Consider the following 15,254-nt stretch of genomic DNA (forward strand, 5'->3'; position numbering starts at 1 on the left):
ATGTATGCACTTAGTCCAGCAGTCGTGGAGCATACGGATCCCTTCTTTGTAGAAGTGATCCACAGCTGGGGTGATTGATAAGTTCATGGCCTAAGGTAGAAAGGGATGAGTTATACAGCTCTTGTTACATGCATGTGCAGTTCAACTCCTTGAGTGAAAATGCAGAAAGTTTGAAGTTAATAGCTCATCTCCTTCTACCTTAGGCCACGAACTTATCAATCACCCCATGCTGTGGACTACTTCTGGAGGTCCAAGACGCTGACCTGTACAAAGAAGGGATCCGTATGTTCCATAATCGCTGGACTAAGTGTGTAAATATAGGAAAAGTCAATGCGCTAGGTTTTCTAAAATTGACTCCTTCTACCTTAGGCCACGAACTTATCAATCACCACTTATCAATACTTATCAATTGGTCTTTTCCAATTGCAGGGATTGTGTGCTTCCAACATCTCCTGCTTTTATTTTTACATAAGGCTAGTTCAGCTTTACTCTATTTGCATGATACCAGTCAGTTTTCCAACCTCAAACTGAAAAGATGCTCTTGTTTCCTAAGCCAAGCACAATTCAGATGCATAGGAGAGTCAGAGGAAGTCACAAGCATGTGATTGTCAGCATTGGCTGAAAATTTAAAAATTCTGCTTTTATTTCTTTAAATCAGACTATTTCACAAGTGATATATTGCTACTGAACATTCGGGAATGAATAAAAAAGTTCAAGTTCTGTTGCTGTAAGCAGATAGTTGTTTCAGGGAGAGGTACAGCAAAACAAATTCAGACTCTACCCAGGCCACTGGGGAAATTAGATCCAGTTAATTAACCAGTCTAATGATGACCATAACAATTACAGATTGTTGAAAAAATCTATCTTGTTCATTGATATCCTTCAGGGTGGTAAATCTGCTGTCCTTATCCAATCTGGACTGATTATGATTCCAGACACAACAATGTTGTTGACTGCCCTTTGAAGTCGCCTGGCAAGCTAACTGATTCAAGGTCAACAAATTCTGGCTAAGCTACTGATGTCCTCATCCCACGAAAATATAAATCAAAGAAATATATACTGGTAAAGCCATTGATGGTCACTACAATGATGTCAAAGTACAAAATTAATGAAGAGAGAATTAATGTAAATAAATAAAATAAAGTTTTAATTATTGTAGCAAAATATTATTTTTTTAAAATAGGGACACACAAAACTATTGATTTCTCAATACATTGGCTCATTAAGTAAGAGATGAATATATTATTGGAAACAATTATTCAATGCAAATATTGCATAGTATAGTTCAACACTACAGAATTCCATCTTGTACTCTTGCAATGGTTAGTCTCCTAGTTCAACCACATACGACATGTAGGAAATGAACACTAATTACAGATTCTGTTATTATAAATCATCTTTTAATTATTTCTCAGCAAGAGAACATTATTCTACAATATTCAAATAGTGAAATTTGTCTTACTGTACTTTCTGTTTTCTATTCTGTATGAATTTTTATCTTAATAACCAAGCCATTAATTTTAAAAAGGAAGTACGATTTTTTTTAGATCCAATTCATTGTTTTCAAAGTCATCACAGAAAAGGAGAGCCCCATTATTTCCTTTCAGTTTGCTTTTTACTCAATCAAACACTTACCCGTATGTTAACACTGCCTGGAAAAGTTCTATGATAAATATTCCCTGTGTACAACATTCAGCTGTAAGTTAACTTCACTGTTTACTGGATATGATCATCACCAGTCAAAAACAGCAGTGGTTTCGTGATGGATTTCCAAATGTAAGATCAAAGCGGGATTTTCATTTTGCTGGAAGGAAGAAACCACTTAGGTCAAGGAACTGTGTTTTAACTATTATTAGTGTGCTAAGCAATCAATGCATTCAGAAAGAATACTCTTTTGGTCCCCCTAAAAGTTGTGATGTGATGGCATCAGCACTAGACTTTGAGGCAGATGGTGCTGAGTTCGAATCCAGCCAGGTCCCAACCTGGGCAGCTGCAGTATCTGTGCAGAAGAAAGGCTTGGCAATCTACTTCGGTATCTTGTCATTGCAACCCTATAGACAACTACACTATCCATAGGGTCACCATGAGTCGATGACAGCTTGATAGCACTCAACAACAGCCACAGAAGTTGCGAAGCTGGCCAAAGAAAAAATGTTAAGGTAGTGGTTTATGTCGATAAAGTTATATAAAATGGGACTTGTGCAACTCTGCTGAACATAACTTCAATTTACATTCTTTAACCTGTAAGGGGTGTCAGCCCTTAATGTCACACTCCCAGCAGCAATGAGATAGCAATTGCCCATCCTGTTGTGTCATGTAGAAGAGGCTGCAGAGGAGAGTGAGAGAGCCCCTGCATTTACTGAAAAAGACCTGGATGCCTTCATCTGTGAGTTAAGTACCAGGGATGATAGTCTGTCTGATAGTAGACCTTCCTGGGGCAGTGTAAGAAGCTCTTGGCAGGGGTGGCTACTATTGTCTCCAGTAAGAGTAAGAATCCTCAGTCAACAAAGTAATACACAAATATATTTCATATCCTTATGAGATATGTCAGGGATTTGCAGACACTGTTGTACTGATCCATTTCAGTAACTATTAACATTTATTCATTTAGAGATACAATGTGGAATAGGCCTTCCCAGCCCTTCAAACCATGCCGCCAGCAACCCCCAATTTGAACTCTAATCTAACCCCAATCACAGGACAACTTACAATGACCAATTAACCTACAAAGCAGTATGTCTTTAGACTGAAGAAAGAAGACTGGAGCACCTGGACAAAATCCACACATTCCACAATTTTGATATCAGTTAGAATGTGTCATGAAGGTTAAATTATTAACCCAGCTTCCTGAAAGTGAATATCATCAGCTCAGTGGCAACTTTGAAACCTGCGCCAATAAAGTATTTGTAAATCTGATTTATTGCAATAAATTAAACATTGAAAGATGTTGGAACATAAGTAATTTGGAGTCTGGAATTCATCTTTAACATAAGATTAACAGTTCTTGTTGGCAGCTGTTTAGTAGCCACAGGACATTTTCAAACTAAAGGTTAACCAGCGGATTACACAAAGGAAATTTATGTCCAAGGACCACTGGTGATGATGCTGTTTGAAGTTACGAAGCAGTAACACAAATGAATGCCCAACAGCAAGATCGTTATCTGGAAAATTTACTGCAAAGCCTGAAGAATACATTCTCCCAAAACAGGAGGCTACAGGCCTGGGAATTTCATCATTAAATCACCTGAACTCCTCGTGAAGAGCCAGGGGAGGGGGGAGGGGGTTAGTTCCATTAGAGATTTCTCAGGGGTAACACAAAATGCTGGAGGAACTCAGCAGACCAGGCAGTATCTATGGAAAAGAGTAAACAGCCGACATTTCAGGCCGAGACCCTTCCTCAAGACTCAGAGGTAAAAGCAATTTAAAATAAGTTGAAAGGCCAATGGTCTTTGAAAACAGGAGAAACATAGCAAAATCTCTGTCATTCACACTCAGCAAAGGCAAGACACATATTTAGCAACTATATGTGCAATATATTACTTTTTCCTATTTCATCAGAATATCCAATTTTTGTAAAAGAAAATTTATCATATGGTCGTCTTTGATTCATATTAGTTTATTGTCATTTATACCAAGTGGAATGAAATTGTAAACAGCATAAAAAGAGTAAACAATAGACATGGTAATAATAAATTCAACAATAGTGATGAGCGCAAAAACAACAGAATGCTGCAAAGTACGGTAATGCAAACTGAGGAAATGCAAAAAGAAAAGCAAAAGTAGCAATAACACAAGAACACTACAGTTGAAAGTAATTTTGAGGCAAAACTACTCAATGTGACCATGGACCAATATCATTAAGCGGTTGGGAACCGCTGCTCTGGACAATATCTTCAATAAATTACCAAAACAGTCATAAAAATTTAGATAATTTCTAAGAGGCTTTGCCTGCTGACTGAGATGAATGGAAGCTTAGCAGGTAGAGTTGCCAAGGTAACTAACTCCCATCATACAGGATTGTATAATACTCAATATTAATTTAGTAAAAATTTGCAAGATTTCGATAGCTGGAATTAAAAAATGCAGTCATGTCTAACAGTATTGATTGTTTCAGTTCCCAGGAGGAATGAAGCCACAGTATTCAGTCCAGTGCTGGGCAAGAAAGAAACCGCAATGCAAGGATCATTAAATGATGGTACGAAACAAATAAGCTGCTGAAAGTCTGAAAAGTGTGAAAATAGGTGACTTTAAATGTTCCAGCATTTCGTCAGTGCAGTGCTGGTGACGCTCTGAAGTAACCAAAATAGTCCAATTCATCAGGTGTGTAAGATGGGTGAGACCAGTGCATCTACTGGTTAGTGTGTGTGTGTGTGTGTGTGTGTGTGTGTGTGTGTGTGTGTGTACGTGTGTGTGTGTGTTTAGGGGTTGGGAAGCTGGATGGGGAACGGTGGTGGTGGCTATGTTGACAGTTAGGTGACTGCCTGACAGAGGATACTTAATATGAAACCCAGGCTTTATTTAAATGGTATAGACACCAAATGAATCTCCTGATACAGCTTTCTGATTTCAGCCTGATCTAAAACTGAGCTATTGGTTTTGATGCTATTTTTATAGAGAAACCGAGAGGTATCAAGTTTTATAATGCAGGATATCACCAATTTTTAATAGAAAACTTTGGGTAAATTAAGAATTAGCAATTAATTGCAGCAGGTGTATACAAAATGGGCAGTGACAGGCTAGATATTCTTCATATCCTCCCCAATTTTCCTTCACACATTGAAATTGAATTCCAAACACTTGGGTTTTAGAGGCTTGAAAATAATGAACTCAGGAAGAAACATTGTGGAGAGGCAGGAAAGTCTAAAGCATGGCCTTAAGGAAAATATAAATGTTCAAAGGAGTCTTGCTCATCAAAAAAATGGCAAAATGGAGATCAAGACAAAGTATCTTGGTTGGTAGCATTCTTGCCCCCTAAACCTTGAAGGTTGTGAACTCAAGTCTGACTCAAGCATAAATCTTTAGGCAGATATTCCAGTCTAGGACTGGAGAAGTTCTGTTAAATCTGCTGGCACTTGTATGAGACCTTATCAGCTGTCTCAGGTTGATGTAAAAGACTCTGTGGCACTATTTCTTGGAGGAGCAGGTCCAGGGTAACCTGGCCGAACTATATCCATCCCTTAGTGAGAGAGATTGTTTGCTTATTATAACATTGGTGTTTAGGGGGAGTTATGGTACAGACTGGCTACTGAATTTTCTACCTTACAGCAGATCCTCTACATCAGTGAGACCCGACGTAAATTGGGGGACCGCTTTGTCGAGCACCTTTGCTCCATCAACAAACAGGATTTCCCATTGGCCAACCATTTTAATTCCAATCCCCATTCCCATTCCAGTATGTCAGTCCATGGCCTCTTCAACTGCCATGATGAGGCCACCCTCAGGTTGGAGGAGCAACATCTTACATTCCGTCTGGGTAGCTTTCAACCTGATGCTGTGAACATTGATTTCTCGTATGTCCAGTAATTTTCCCCCTCCCCCTTCCCTTTTATTCCATCCCCCACTCTGGCTTCCTTCTTACCTCTTCCCTTCACCTGTCTATCACCTCTCCCTACTGCCCCTCCTCTTTCCCTTTCTTACATGGTCCATTCATCTCTCCTATCAGATTCCTTATTTAGCCCTTTACCTTTTCTACCTATTGCCTCCTATCTTCTTACTTCAGCCCCTCTTTCTCACCTACCTGACTTCACCTATCACCTTCTGGCTTGTACTCCTTCCCTTCCCCCACCTGCTTATTCTGACTTCTTCCTCCTCCCTTTCCAGTTCTGATGAACGGTTGTAGTCCGAAACATCGACTGCTTATTCCTTTCCAGAGATGCAGCCTGACCTGCTGAGTTTCTCTAGCATTTTGCATCTGTTTCTTTGGTTTAATATGCTTTGATACATCCTGAGGGTCCTAGATACCAGAAGTGTTACATGATCCTTATTCTCCAATGCTAGAGATTTCTGTCCAGTGTTTCTAAGGTGAAAATGAGGGAACAATTGTGTGGACTTTTATTCCATTATGTGCCTGTAAGTATGACAACAAAAGGAATCATTTTCACCTACTTTCGAAAAGATTCCTATTAAAAAGCCTCCTCTCAAAGTAGAATTATCAAAAATACAGTATATACGTTTGTATATAAAACGGTTATAATAATATATAACAGTTGAAATTTGCTAATAAGAAAGCTCTCTGTGGTTCTCTTTAGATTTTTCAGTGGACTGCAATTTTAATCAAGGAGTTTGTGAATGGATACAGGACACAGAGGACGACTTTGACTGGAAAGTCACTAACCCGCCTAACGGTGCTTTTTAAATTAATTTATAATTGAAAGTAATGAATTTAATGAATAAAAACACTCCAATTTGACATGCATTAATTTCAACAGAAACAGGGGATAGTTAAAGCATGGAAGACGATAAAGTCTGTACCTATTCTGCACAACAGCAATCCAGCTAGTCCCATTCCCCTGACATCTCCTCACAACCCCACAAATTCTTTCCTCTCAAAGGTTAATCCAACACCTTGTTCAGCACTAAAAATTAATTTGCCACTCCATTACCCTGGTAGTACTCTCTAGATCCCAACAAACCACTACACTAAAAATAAACTTTTCCTGATGTTCTTTGTGCTTTTCTCAGTCGCCTTGAAGCAGTTTGCTGTTGACACCTCTGCAAGTGAAAACCGTTTCTTTCAGCCTGTTCTGTCTATACCCTTCTTCACTTTAAATATCACTCTCAGGTATCCTTGCAGCCTGAAAGTTCAAAGTTCAAAGTGCATTTCTTATCAAAGTATGTACGTATATAGTATACAATCTTGAGATTTGTCTTCTTGCAGGCAGCCACAAAACAAAGAAACACCAGAGAACCCTTTTTAAAAACACACACACACACACACACACACACACACACACACAGCAAAATATATGAAAAACACCTGTCGATTCATGTCCTCCCTCACCTCCATTCAGGGCCCGAAATAATCCTTCCAGGTCAGGCAAAGTTTCACCTATGAATCTGTTGGGATTGTCTACTTTCCACAGCAAACAACTGCAACGTCATCATTCTATCTACTGCACATATGCAAAGTCCTTCATTTCTGGAATCATTTCAGTAAATTTCTTCCAAAGCCTCTCCAAAGCCTTCGCATCTATCCTTAAGTATAATGTCCAAAACTGGACAAAATACTCAAATTGTGGCCAAGCATTTGTACTTATTTATTTTTAACAATTGAGTCACAAACATAAATCTAGAAATTAATGCTTTCATTGTCTGGACATTCCATTAATTTCCATTGATCAATTTATTTGGCCGCAGGAAAAGGCATAACTTAATACATTCAATTGATGCCAGTTAGTAGCTCACAACAATGATCTTGATTGCACACAATGAGTTGGCTTGATCTGGGAAATAACACAAGGATAAAAACAGAGCAGTATTAATTGAGATAGCTTTGAAACATCAAGCTGAACTGTCTCCTCATGCACAACAAGTTTCTATGGTTTCTTTCCAACAAGTACTTGGTATTGCTCTGCAATTACCATACCTCTTTTTGCACACTCAGTGTTCCACTTCCATCTTTTGATCACTTTGCCTTCCCTTTCTCCCTAATTCCTGCCACCACCACATCACTACTGACAAACTGTTATGCTACTAAGGAGGACATATCAGAAATGTCCTCCTTCTTCAAACATCTGAGACGTCCTCTTTCTTCAAAGAATGGGATTTCCCTTCCTCCATCATTGGTGCTGCTCTCACCCGCATATCCTCCATTTCCCAGACGTATGCCCTCACCCCATTTTCCCACCGCCTTAACATTGGCCTCACCCATCACCCCATGCGCTTCCACACTCAGCACATCATTCTCCACAACTTCACCCATCTTCAGAGGATCCTACCACCTAAACACGAGGAAATCTGCAGATGCTGGAATTTCAAGCCACACATGAAAATTGCTGGTGAAGGCAGCAGGCCAGGCAGCATCTATGGGCATCTTCCTATAGATGCTGCCTGGCCTGCTGCACTCACCAGCAATTTTTATGTGTGTTGCCACCACCTAACACTTCTTTATCTCCGCCCCCCACTCTCTGCTTTCCACTGGGATCGCTCTCTCCATGATTCCCTTGTCCATTTGTTTTTCCCCAATAATCTCCCTCCTGGTACTTACCCCTGCAGGTGGAAGAAGTGCCATACCTGCCCATTTACCATCTCCCTCACCTCCATTCAGGGCCCCAAACTGTCCTTCCAGGTCAAGGAACACTTCAACTGCAGATGTATTATGGTTGTCTACTGTGTCCGGTTCTTCCGATCCAGCCTCCTCTACATTGGCGAGACCCAGTGTAGATTAGGAGACCGCTTTGTTGTGCAACCACTCCATCACAAAAAGCAGGATTTCCTGATGGCCAACCATTTTGGTTCCAACTCCATTCCCAGTTCAGCTTGTCAATCCATGGCCTCTTCTACTGCCGTCATAAGGCCACTGTTAATTGGAGCAACACCTCATATTCCATCTAGCCTCTGACTTGATAGCGTGAACAGAAATTTGTCTAACTTCCAATAAATTTTCCTCCTCCCATTTCCCTCTTCTTTAATTCCCCACTCTGGCTCCCCTTTTCTTCTCACCAGTATATCACCTCCCCCAGTGCCCCTCCTCCTTCCTTTTCTCCCGTGGTCGATTCCTGTCCTGTCAGATTCCTCTTCTCAACCCCTTTACCATTTCTACTTATCACCTCCCAGCTTCTTACTTCAGCACCTTCTCCCACCCACCTGGCTTCACCTATCACCTTCTGGGTTGTACTCCTTCACCTCCCCCAACTTTCCCATACTGGCTCCTGCCCCCTTCCTTTCCAGTCGTGATGAAGGGTTGCAGCCCATAATGTGACAGTTTATGCATTCCCATAGATGCTACCTGACCTGCTGTATGTGTTGCTCTGGATTTCCAGCACCTGCAGAATCTCTTATGCTTCTGCTATTCTTGTGTTTGCTGTTTCTATGCAGAAGAGTTTAACACCAAATTCATCACGGTTTGTATTAACTCACTGTTTCACATCTGCTTTCAATCTTGAAGGCAGCATAAATCATGAGCCTCAGTCTTCAGGTAGCTTTCAGAAGGTAAATGGAGTTTTGGAAGACATGCTAGATTAACACGTGTTATTTCCCAATTACAAGCAAACGGGCACTACATGGCAGTCCCTGCATTTGTTGGGCTGAAGAATGAAGTTGGCCATTTGAAGCTTCTTGTTGGTGATCTGGTTCCGAAGAAGGATTTCTGTTTGACCTTTAAATATCGGCTTGTGGGAGAGAGGATTGGAAGTCTCCGGGTACTTTTCAATAATGGGAATCCTTCATTCTGGGAGAGGACCAGAGACAAAAAGGAAGACTGGAAGGTTGGAAGCATTACAATAACTGCTAGAAACGGTTCTGAAACCCAGCAAAATGTAAGTCAACAAGATACTCACTACACTAATAAAGCAAACAGTTCAAGCTTTTGATTGATGGATTTAATAAGGAAGGGAAATTGGATTCCTGTGGTTTAGATAAATACATACACACTGCATAAAATGTCTTGGTCTGATTACAGCCTGTAATCTCAACAATAAAATGATCTTGAAAATTGATGGGAATAAATTAAACACACATGCAACTGAAGTAAATTATTTCAACATTCAACAGAATGATTTAAGCCCTTAACATCTGATTCTCCCTCATCGTGTCTGTGAACTGTGAAGCCCATCCACTGTGCAGGTATCTCACACAGCCATGTTCCCAAATTTTCTCTCCAGTAATTTGCCACATTTTAGAAATAAAATTGAGGAGGATTTTTTAAATTTTTGATTTTGTTCCCACTTTGAAGTTCAATAATTAACACAAGAAAACTTTTAAGCACAATTTCCCTGTGCCTAAAAAAGTTGGAGGATATCAATCACTTTCACCACTATCCATGATTTTATTGAAGGAATCAGACAGAAGGGTGAAATTCACATTAATTTTAGACAACACAGACACTTTTATTATCAAGCAGCTGATAAAGCTACAAGATTGTGTGATTTTGGAATTTAGATTTCTAAGCTGCTGATTCTTGCAGTGCAACTCACAAAATAGAGAAAACCATCATTTTCATCTTAAGGCTCTTCAACTCCCACTTCGTATGGTTAAAAATAACAACAAAGAATGCTGGAAGTACTCAGCAGCTCAGTCAGCATATATGGAGGGAGAAACAGAACTAGTGTTTCATCAGAATAGGAAAGTAAATAGGTATAAAACAAGATCTGAGTTGTAAGGAAAGGGGGAGAACAAAAGGGAAAACATTTCCCCCTCTTTCTTTCTTTACATCTTTAAACTTGCATTATCCTTAAACTGACATTTCTATTGAAAGGTCACAGGCCTAAAATATTAACTGTGTTTCTCTGTCCACAGATACAGCCTGGTTAGCTGAGTATTTCAAACATTTTCTGGTCTCACTTCAGATTTTCAACATCTACACTTTTTTGTATATGAATTACCAGATTATAATCATGTCTCAAACTCCATTATAAAGATTGTGTTTTAAAAGACTTTTGCATGCTCAGATAACTAATTATTTCTTTATGAAGCAAATTTGATTTTATGTTTTGAGTACTCCAAAGATGATTAAAATGAAAATCTGCAAAATGCAATTTGTTTTACATCAAGATACTTGGCATAAAATAAATGAAACAAATGGATATTAGTCATTCTGTTCAGAGTGCTTAAAGCACATGCTTCAGATTCCAGCAGAATAAATGGATATTCTGTTAAAAGTATTTTCCAAGAACTGTATCTCAGTATGGGGAGGTGGAGAGAAGAAGGGGATGTTTTTTCTATGTTGCCCAATGCAGAAATCTGTTAAGCAACATTGTTTCATTTGGATGGACAGACAAGGGCAGGGTCAAGTCTTGTGACATTAGATAGACTTTTGCCTTTGAGAAATAAAATGTTGCAGATGCTGTAAACCTGAAATAAGAATGGAGCATGCTAGAAATATTGATGACTGAGGCAGCATCTGTTGAGAGACAAGAGTTAATGTCTCAGATTGATGATGCTTTAAGGCATGTTTTAGGTTGCTGAAGAGCAACAGTGGAGATGTTTGTGATATGAAGACCAAGAGAAAATGAATGGGCACTCACTGAGTGAAGCTGAGGATTTTTGTTTTTGTTATCTGACCTGTAATCTGGTGGTAATGGATCATTGAACCACAGTAGAAGCTGCTGGGTTTTAGAGCAATGAGATCAATGGAGTCACAGTAGTATATGAATGACAGATTTCAGTTACAATGGGAAAAATTATCATTGGCTCTCGGTGGAAATACAGGGTTTATGGAGGTGAATGATGTGGAGCAAAGTATTCTAGATGTGACTGAGGAATAGGTGTGGAGCCTGGTAAATCCCACCCAAAGGCTCCGATTGAGAGGCCTGCAAAAACACATGTTATTACCTAGAAGGGGTCTGGCATCTCCAAGAGGACCACAACCTTATCATGGTTTGGAAGTTTGCATCACTCAATGACCCAGAGAGCTATGTTGGCTGGAGTCAGGGCTTTATGCTTTAGCTCTTGGTAGAGTCACCCATGCCAAACAGGTCAAAGGGCAGAAGCCAGATTAAGAGTGGTTCTACGGTTCTCCAGGTTCGGGGGTTCAGCTGAGGGGTAATAACCGGTAAAACAAAATTGTTATGGAAACAGCTATGAAGAACCCTTCTGCATCTGAGTGGCCAAGGACAAACAGCGATGGAGGACTTTCATTGCTACACTAAACACCAGCAGGCGTAACTGGCAGTAGGTAAGGAGTCCAGCAGAGTTGACCTGATTGGGAATTTGTCACAGTGTAGGCCCTGCTGGTTTAGGTCTTCAGATCAACAGAACCCAATCTGCATTTAAAGAAGGACTAGAAACTTTCTTGCACCTTTGTAGAGAGGAGATTAAGATCAGGTATTGAGTGACACACAGAGCAATGTAAATAAAGACCTTATTCTATTGCCTCTGCTCAGTTTCTCTTGGTACTGTAAGTTAAGTAGCGGCTATTAAATCTTTTGCATGGTCTATTATGTCTTCATTGTCTCTTCAGAATGCTTTCCAATTAGTCCCACCCTCTAATTGCATCCTTACACAGAGTCGCGGAGTCATACAACACGAAAGCGGCCCTTCAGCTGAAGTGGTCCACACCAACCAAGATTCCCATTTGTCTGCATTTGGCCCATATCCCTCTTATCCTGTCAAGGTTTTACATGCTGTTAATGTACCTGTCTCAACCATTTCCTCTGGCAGTTCATTCCATATGCAGACCACCCTCTGGGTAAAAATGTGGTTGAAGGTTTCAGTAGGGTATTGGTAGGTTTTCTGTACTAGTGATGGATAAAACTTCAACAGTTCCTGTTGGTCTGAATGCTATTCAAAACCTCCTGTATATGCGCAGTGATTGAGATATTGAATTAAGTTTACATGTGGTCCATAAGACTATGTGGAATGCACCTAAATAGTCACAAAGACTGAAAATCTTACATTAAATTTGCAAAACAACCCTAGGGATACTCACGAAGAATAAAACTACTATATTTACATGATTGCCTGGACTCCACTTCCTAAAGCAAGCAGTACTTTGACTGCAAATCAAATAAAATGTATCACCAGCTGCATCCGATATTTTCTGCAGGAACAAGGGATTTATTTTATTTTTGTTAAGAGGTATCATGACACACAGAGCATATTTTCCAATGACCCATTATGGTAGGTTTGTACTGGTTAAGAAACTGGAACAAATTTATACTTCCTGCTGAAATGTTCTCCCAACACTCCATCCTGCATATGAAATATGTTTCTTAAATATGCTGCCAAATGTAGTAAGCATATTTGTCTCCGATATTTGTAGCAGCCTACTTTAGTAGAAGCTTCAGCAGTGGACTGATTTAACTTTGAGTATTGAAGTGATGTAATTGTGATTGGGTTGAAATAGAATTGCCTAACTCAGAAGATCTCCCAGGAGAGTGAAAATCGAGGCGGTGGGGTGAATTAAGATCACAGTCTTTGATACTGGAGACCACATTGTCTAAAAATTTGGATCACAGATTGGTCAATGATGTGCAAATCCTGAGAGTTTTCATATAGCTACTCTGGACCTTAGCAATACCAATTATAAAGGAATTTTTATATGATGAATGGGTTAGTGCTGAGGAAAAGCTTAGAACTTTCCTCATGGATTTAGAAAGCAGATCATATTGCTGGTCAGCCTGAATCATTTGCTCAATATCTCAAAGCAACTTCAGCCAAAAGCTGAGGCAGGTTATTTTAAACAATTTTTTGGCGTTGCTTTTGTTGACTAGACCAAAATTCATTGCCCCATTGGATGAGGTTGAGCGTGGATGTCTACGTGATACTCCACACAGGGCAGTGCGATATGGAGAGCAAGCTGTTGCCCATGCAGCAGACTCCCCTAATCCATGCAGCTGATGAGTCTAGAGAACGGCAAAGACCAATACAGTTTGGTACCAGTGCGTCGCAGGAGTGCCAGTCAGCAATGAACTCAGTTTAGGACTGCCGCAGGGACTCCAGCTCCATATGTTTCCTTGGGGTTTATTCCCAAAGCCTTCGGCATGAGTGGATATAACTGCGAGGCAGTGGAGTTTTAAGATCAGAGCTTTCCTTCTCCTACATGAGCTGCCAGCCACAGCTGACGAGCCCCATCTGCCCAAAGCAACTAGTGCCAACAACCAGCCTTTGCTCCTTCTCCTGTCAGTAGAAACAACTCTGCTAGACTTAGTAGGTAAGCTACATGTGAAGGCCAGGAGCTGGACTTGGTTGTCAGAGGCTATATGAGGCGCACACTATTGGGAGCATTTAATAGGTAGTTGGGAGCTTATCCCCACTACCACACCCCCCCCCCCCCCCACCATTGGCTATAAGAAACCTATTCTAATTCCCCCAGAAACATGGTCTTGGTTTGATATTTGAACTGCTACAGCCTGTATTGGTTATAATTTGTTACATCTGTTCAAAGACATTAGTAAGCCAGTTTTTTTTAAGTATCAGTCAGTTTTATTGTTACTCATTTAGGTACAAGCTTTTGCTTTATTTTCAATATTTTTAAAAGTCTATATATAAGTTCTGAAAGGGCTTAATGGGATTTGAACTCATGCTCCCTGGATCAGAAATCCTGACTAGAACACAAATGTTTTGCATTATAAATTTAATCAGGTGGCTTGGGCAAGTTTTGAGAATGGAAGCTGCTGGAACAATTTTTATGGTACTACACAAAGAGAGATGGAGAGAGAAGGAGAGAGATTTAGAGAGATGGAGAGAGAGGAAGAGAGAGAGAGAGAGAGAGAAAGAACCGAAAGAAAGAAAACTAACACCTCCTAACCAGCTCAAGACCAAGAGTAACAAAATGAAATGAAATCATTCACTATCTCTGCTGACCAGACTGATGGGAATTTAACAGCAGCATTAATTAGAGGGACTCTTTTAATTATCAGTTATGTTATGATTTTCTTTTTTGTTTCAATTACTTTGCAGATTGTCTTTGAAGCAAAACGAGGAAAAGGCAGTACTGGTGAAATAGGATTGGACAGTGTTATTCTAATCTCTGGGCCTTGCAGAGAAGAAATTTCAGAGAATGACGACTGAGAGACATAAATTTCAATTTCAGCTTCCTAAATTCTTCAGTCTGCAAACACATGATAGCACCTCAAATGACTTGATTGTTCACCAGCATATAAAACTAAGTCATTTTTCAATGCGGTACTCTCATTCTGATGCCAGCTCTTATATGGCAGTATAGGATTCCTACACACAAGATTGTGGTATTAACTATAATCAGCATCATGTTTCCTAACTGTATAATTGTAATGCTGTACTGGTGCTATTTATGTCAGGTCTGCACTCCTTCAGTAATCTTTAATCTACTTCTCACCTGCCAGGGCTCTCATTCAGCCCATAGAGTATTCAGTTCTTCGACAGAGTTTTGTTGTCATGGGTCAACTGTATTTTTTCCAATGCAGTATCACTACTACCGAAGCAATTTGATGAAGCACAAGGTTCTTGTAAATGTATTCAATGTAAAAGCAATAACAATCTGATATTTAAACTTGACACAGCCATTATCTTCAGGGATCTTCAATGACTTCTGTTGGCTTGCAAAGAATGAATGGCCCCTACTCCTCTTTTACTTCCATGCAACTGCTAAGTTTCTGGATGCACAGAGCAGGAAA

General features: G+C 39.9%; 1 protein-coding gene across 1 annotated transcript in view; it reads left to right on the plus strand.

The window, feature by feature from the left end:
* Positions 1-14,967, plus strand: part of egfl6 (EGF-like-domain, multiple 6) — an 81,342-nt gene extending 66,375 nt beyond the window's left edge. Inside the window, exons 10-13 of the mRNA XM_063049927.1 lie at positions 4,115-4,195; positions 6,249-6,344; positions 9,208-9,476; positions 14,560-14,967. Coding sequence (XP_062905997.1) covers positions 4,115-4,195; positions 6,249-6,344; positions 9,208-9,476; positions 14,560-14,670 — 557 coding nt within the window. The 3' untranslated portion in view covers positions 14,671-14,967. The remainder of the gene's footprint in view (positions 1-4,114; positions 4,196-6,248; positions 6,345-9,207; positions 9,477-14,559) is intronic.
* The last annotated feature ends 287 nt before the right edge of the window (positions 14,968-15,254 follow it).

This window comes from Mobula hypostoma, chromosome 6 (genome assembly GCF_963921235.1).
Source record: "Mobula hypostoma chromosome 6, sMobHyp1.1, whole genome shotgun sequence".
In the NCBI taxonomy this organism is placed as follows: Eukaryota; Metazoa; Chordata; class Chondrichthyes; order Myliobatiformes; family Myliobatidae; genus Mobula; species Mobula hypostoma.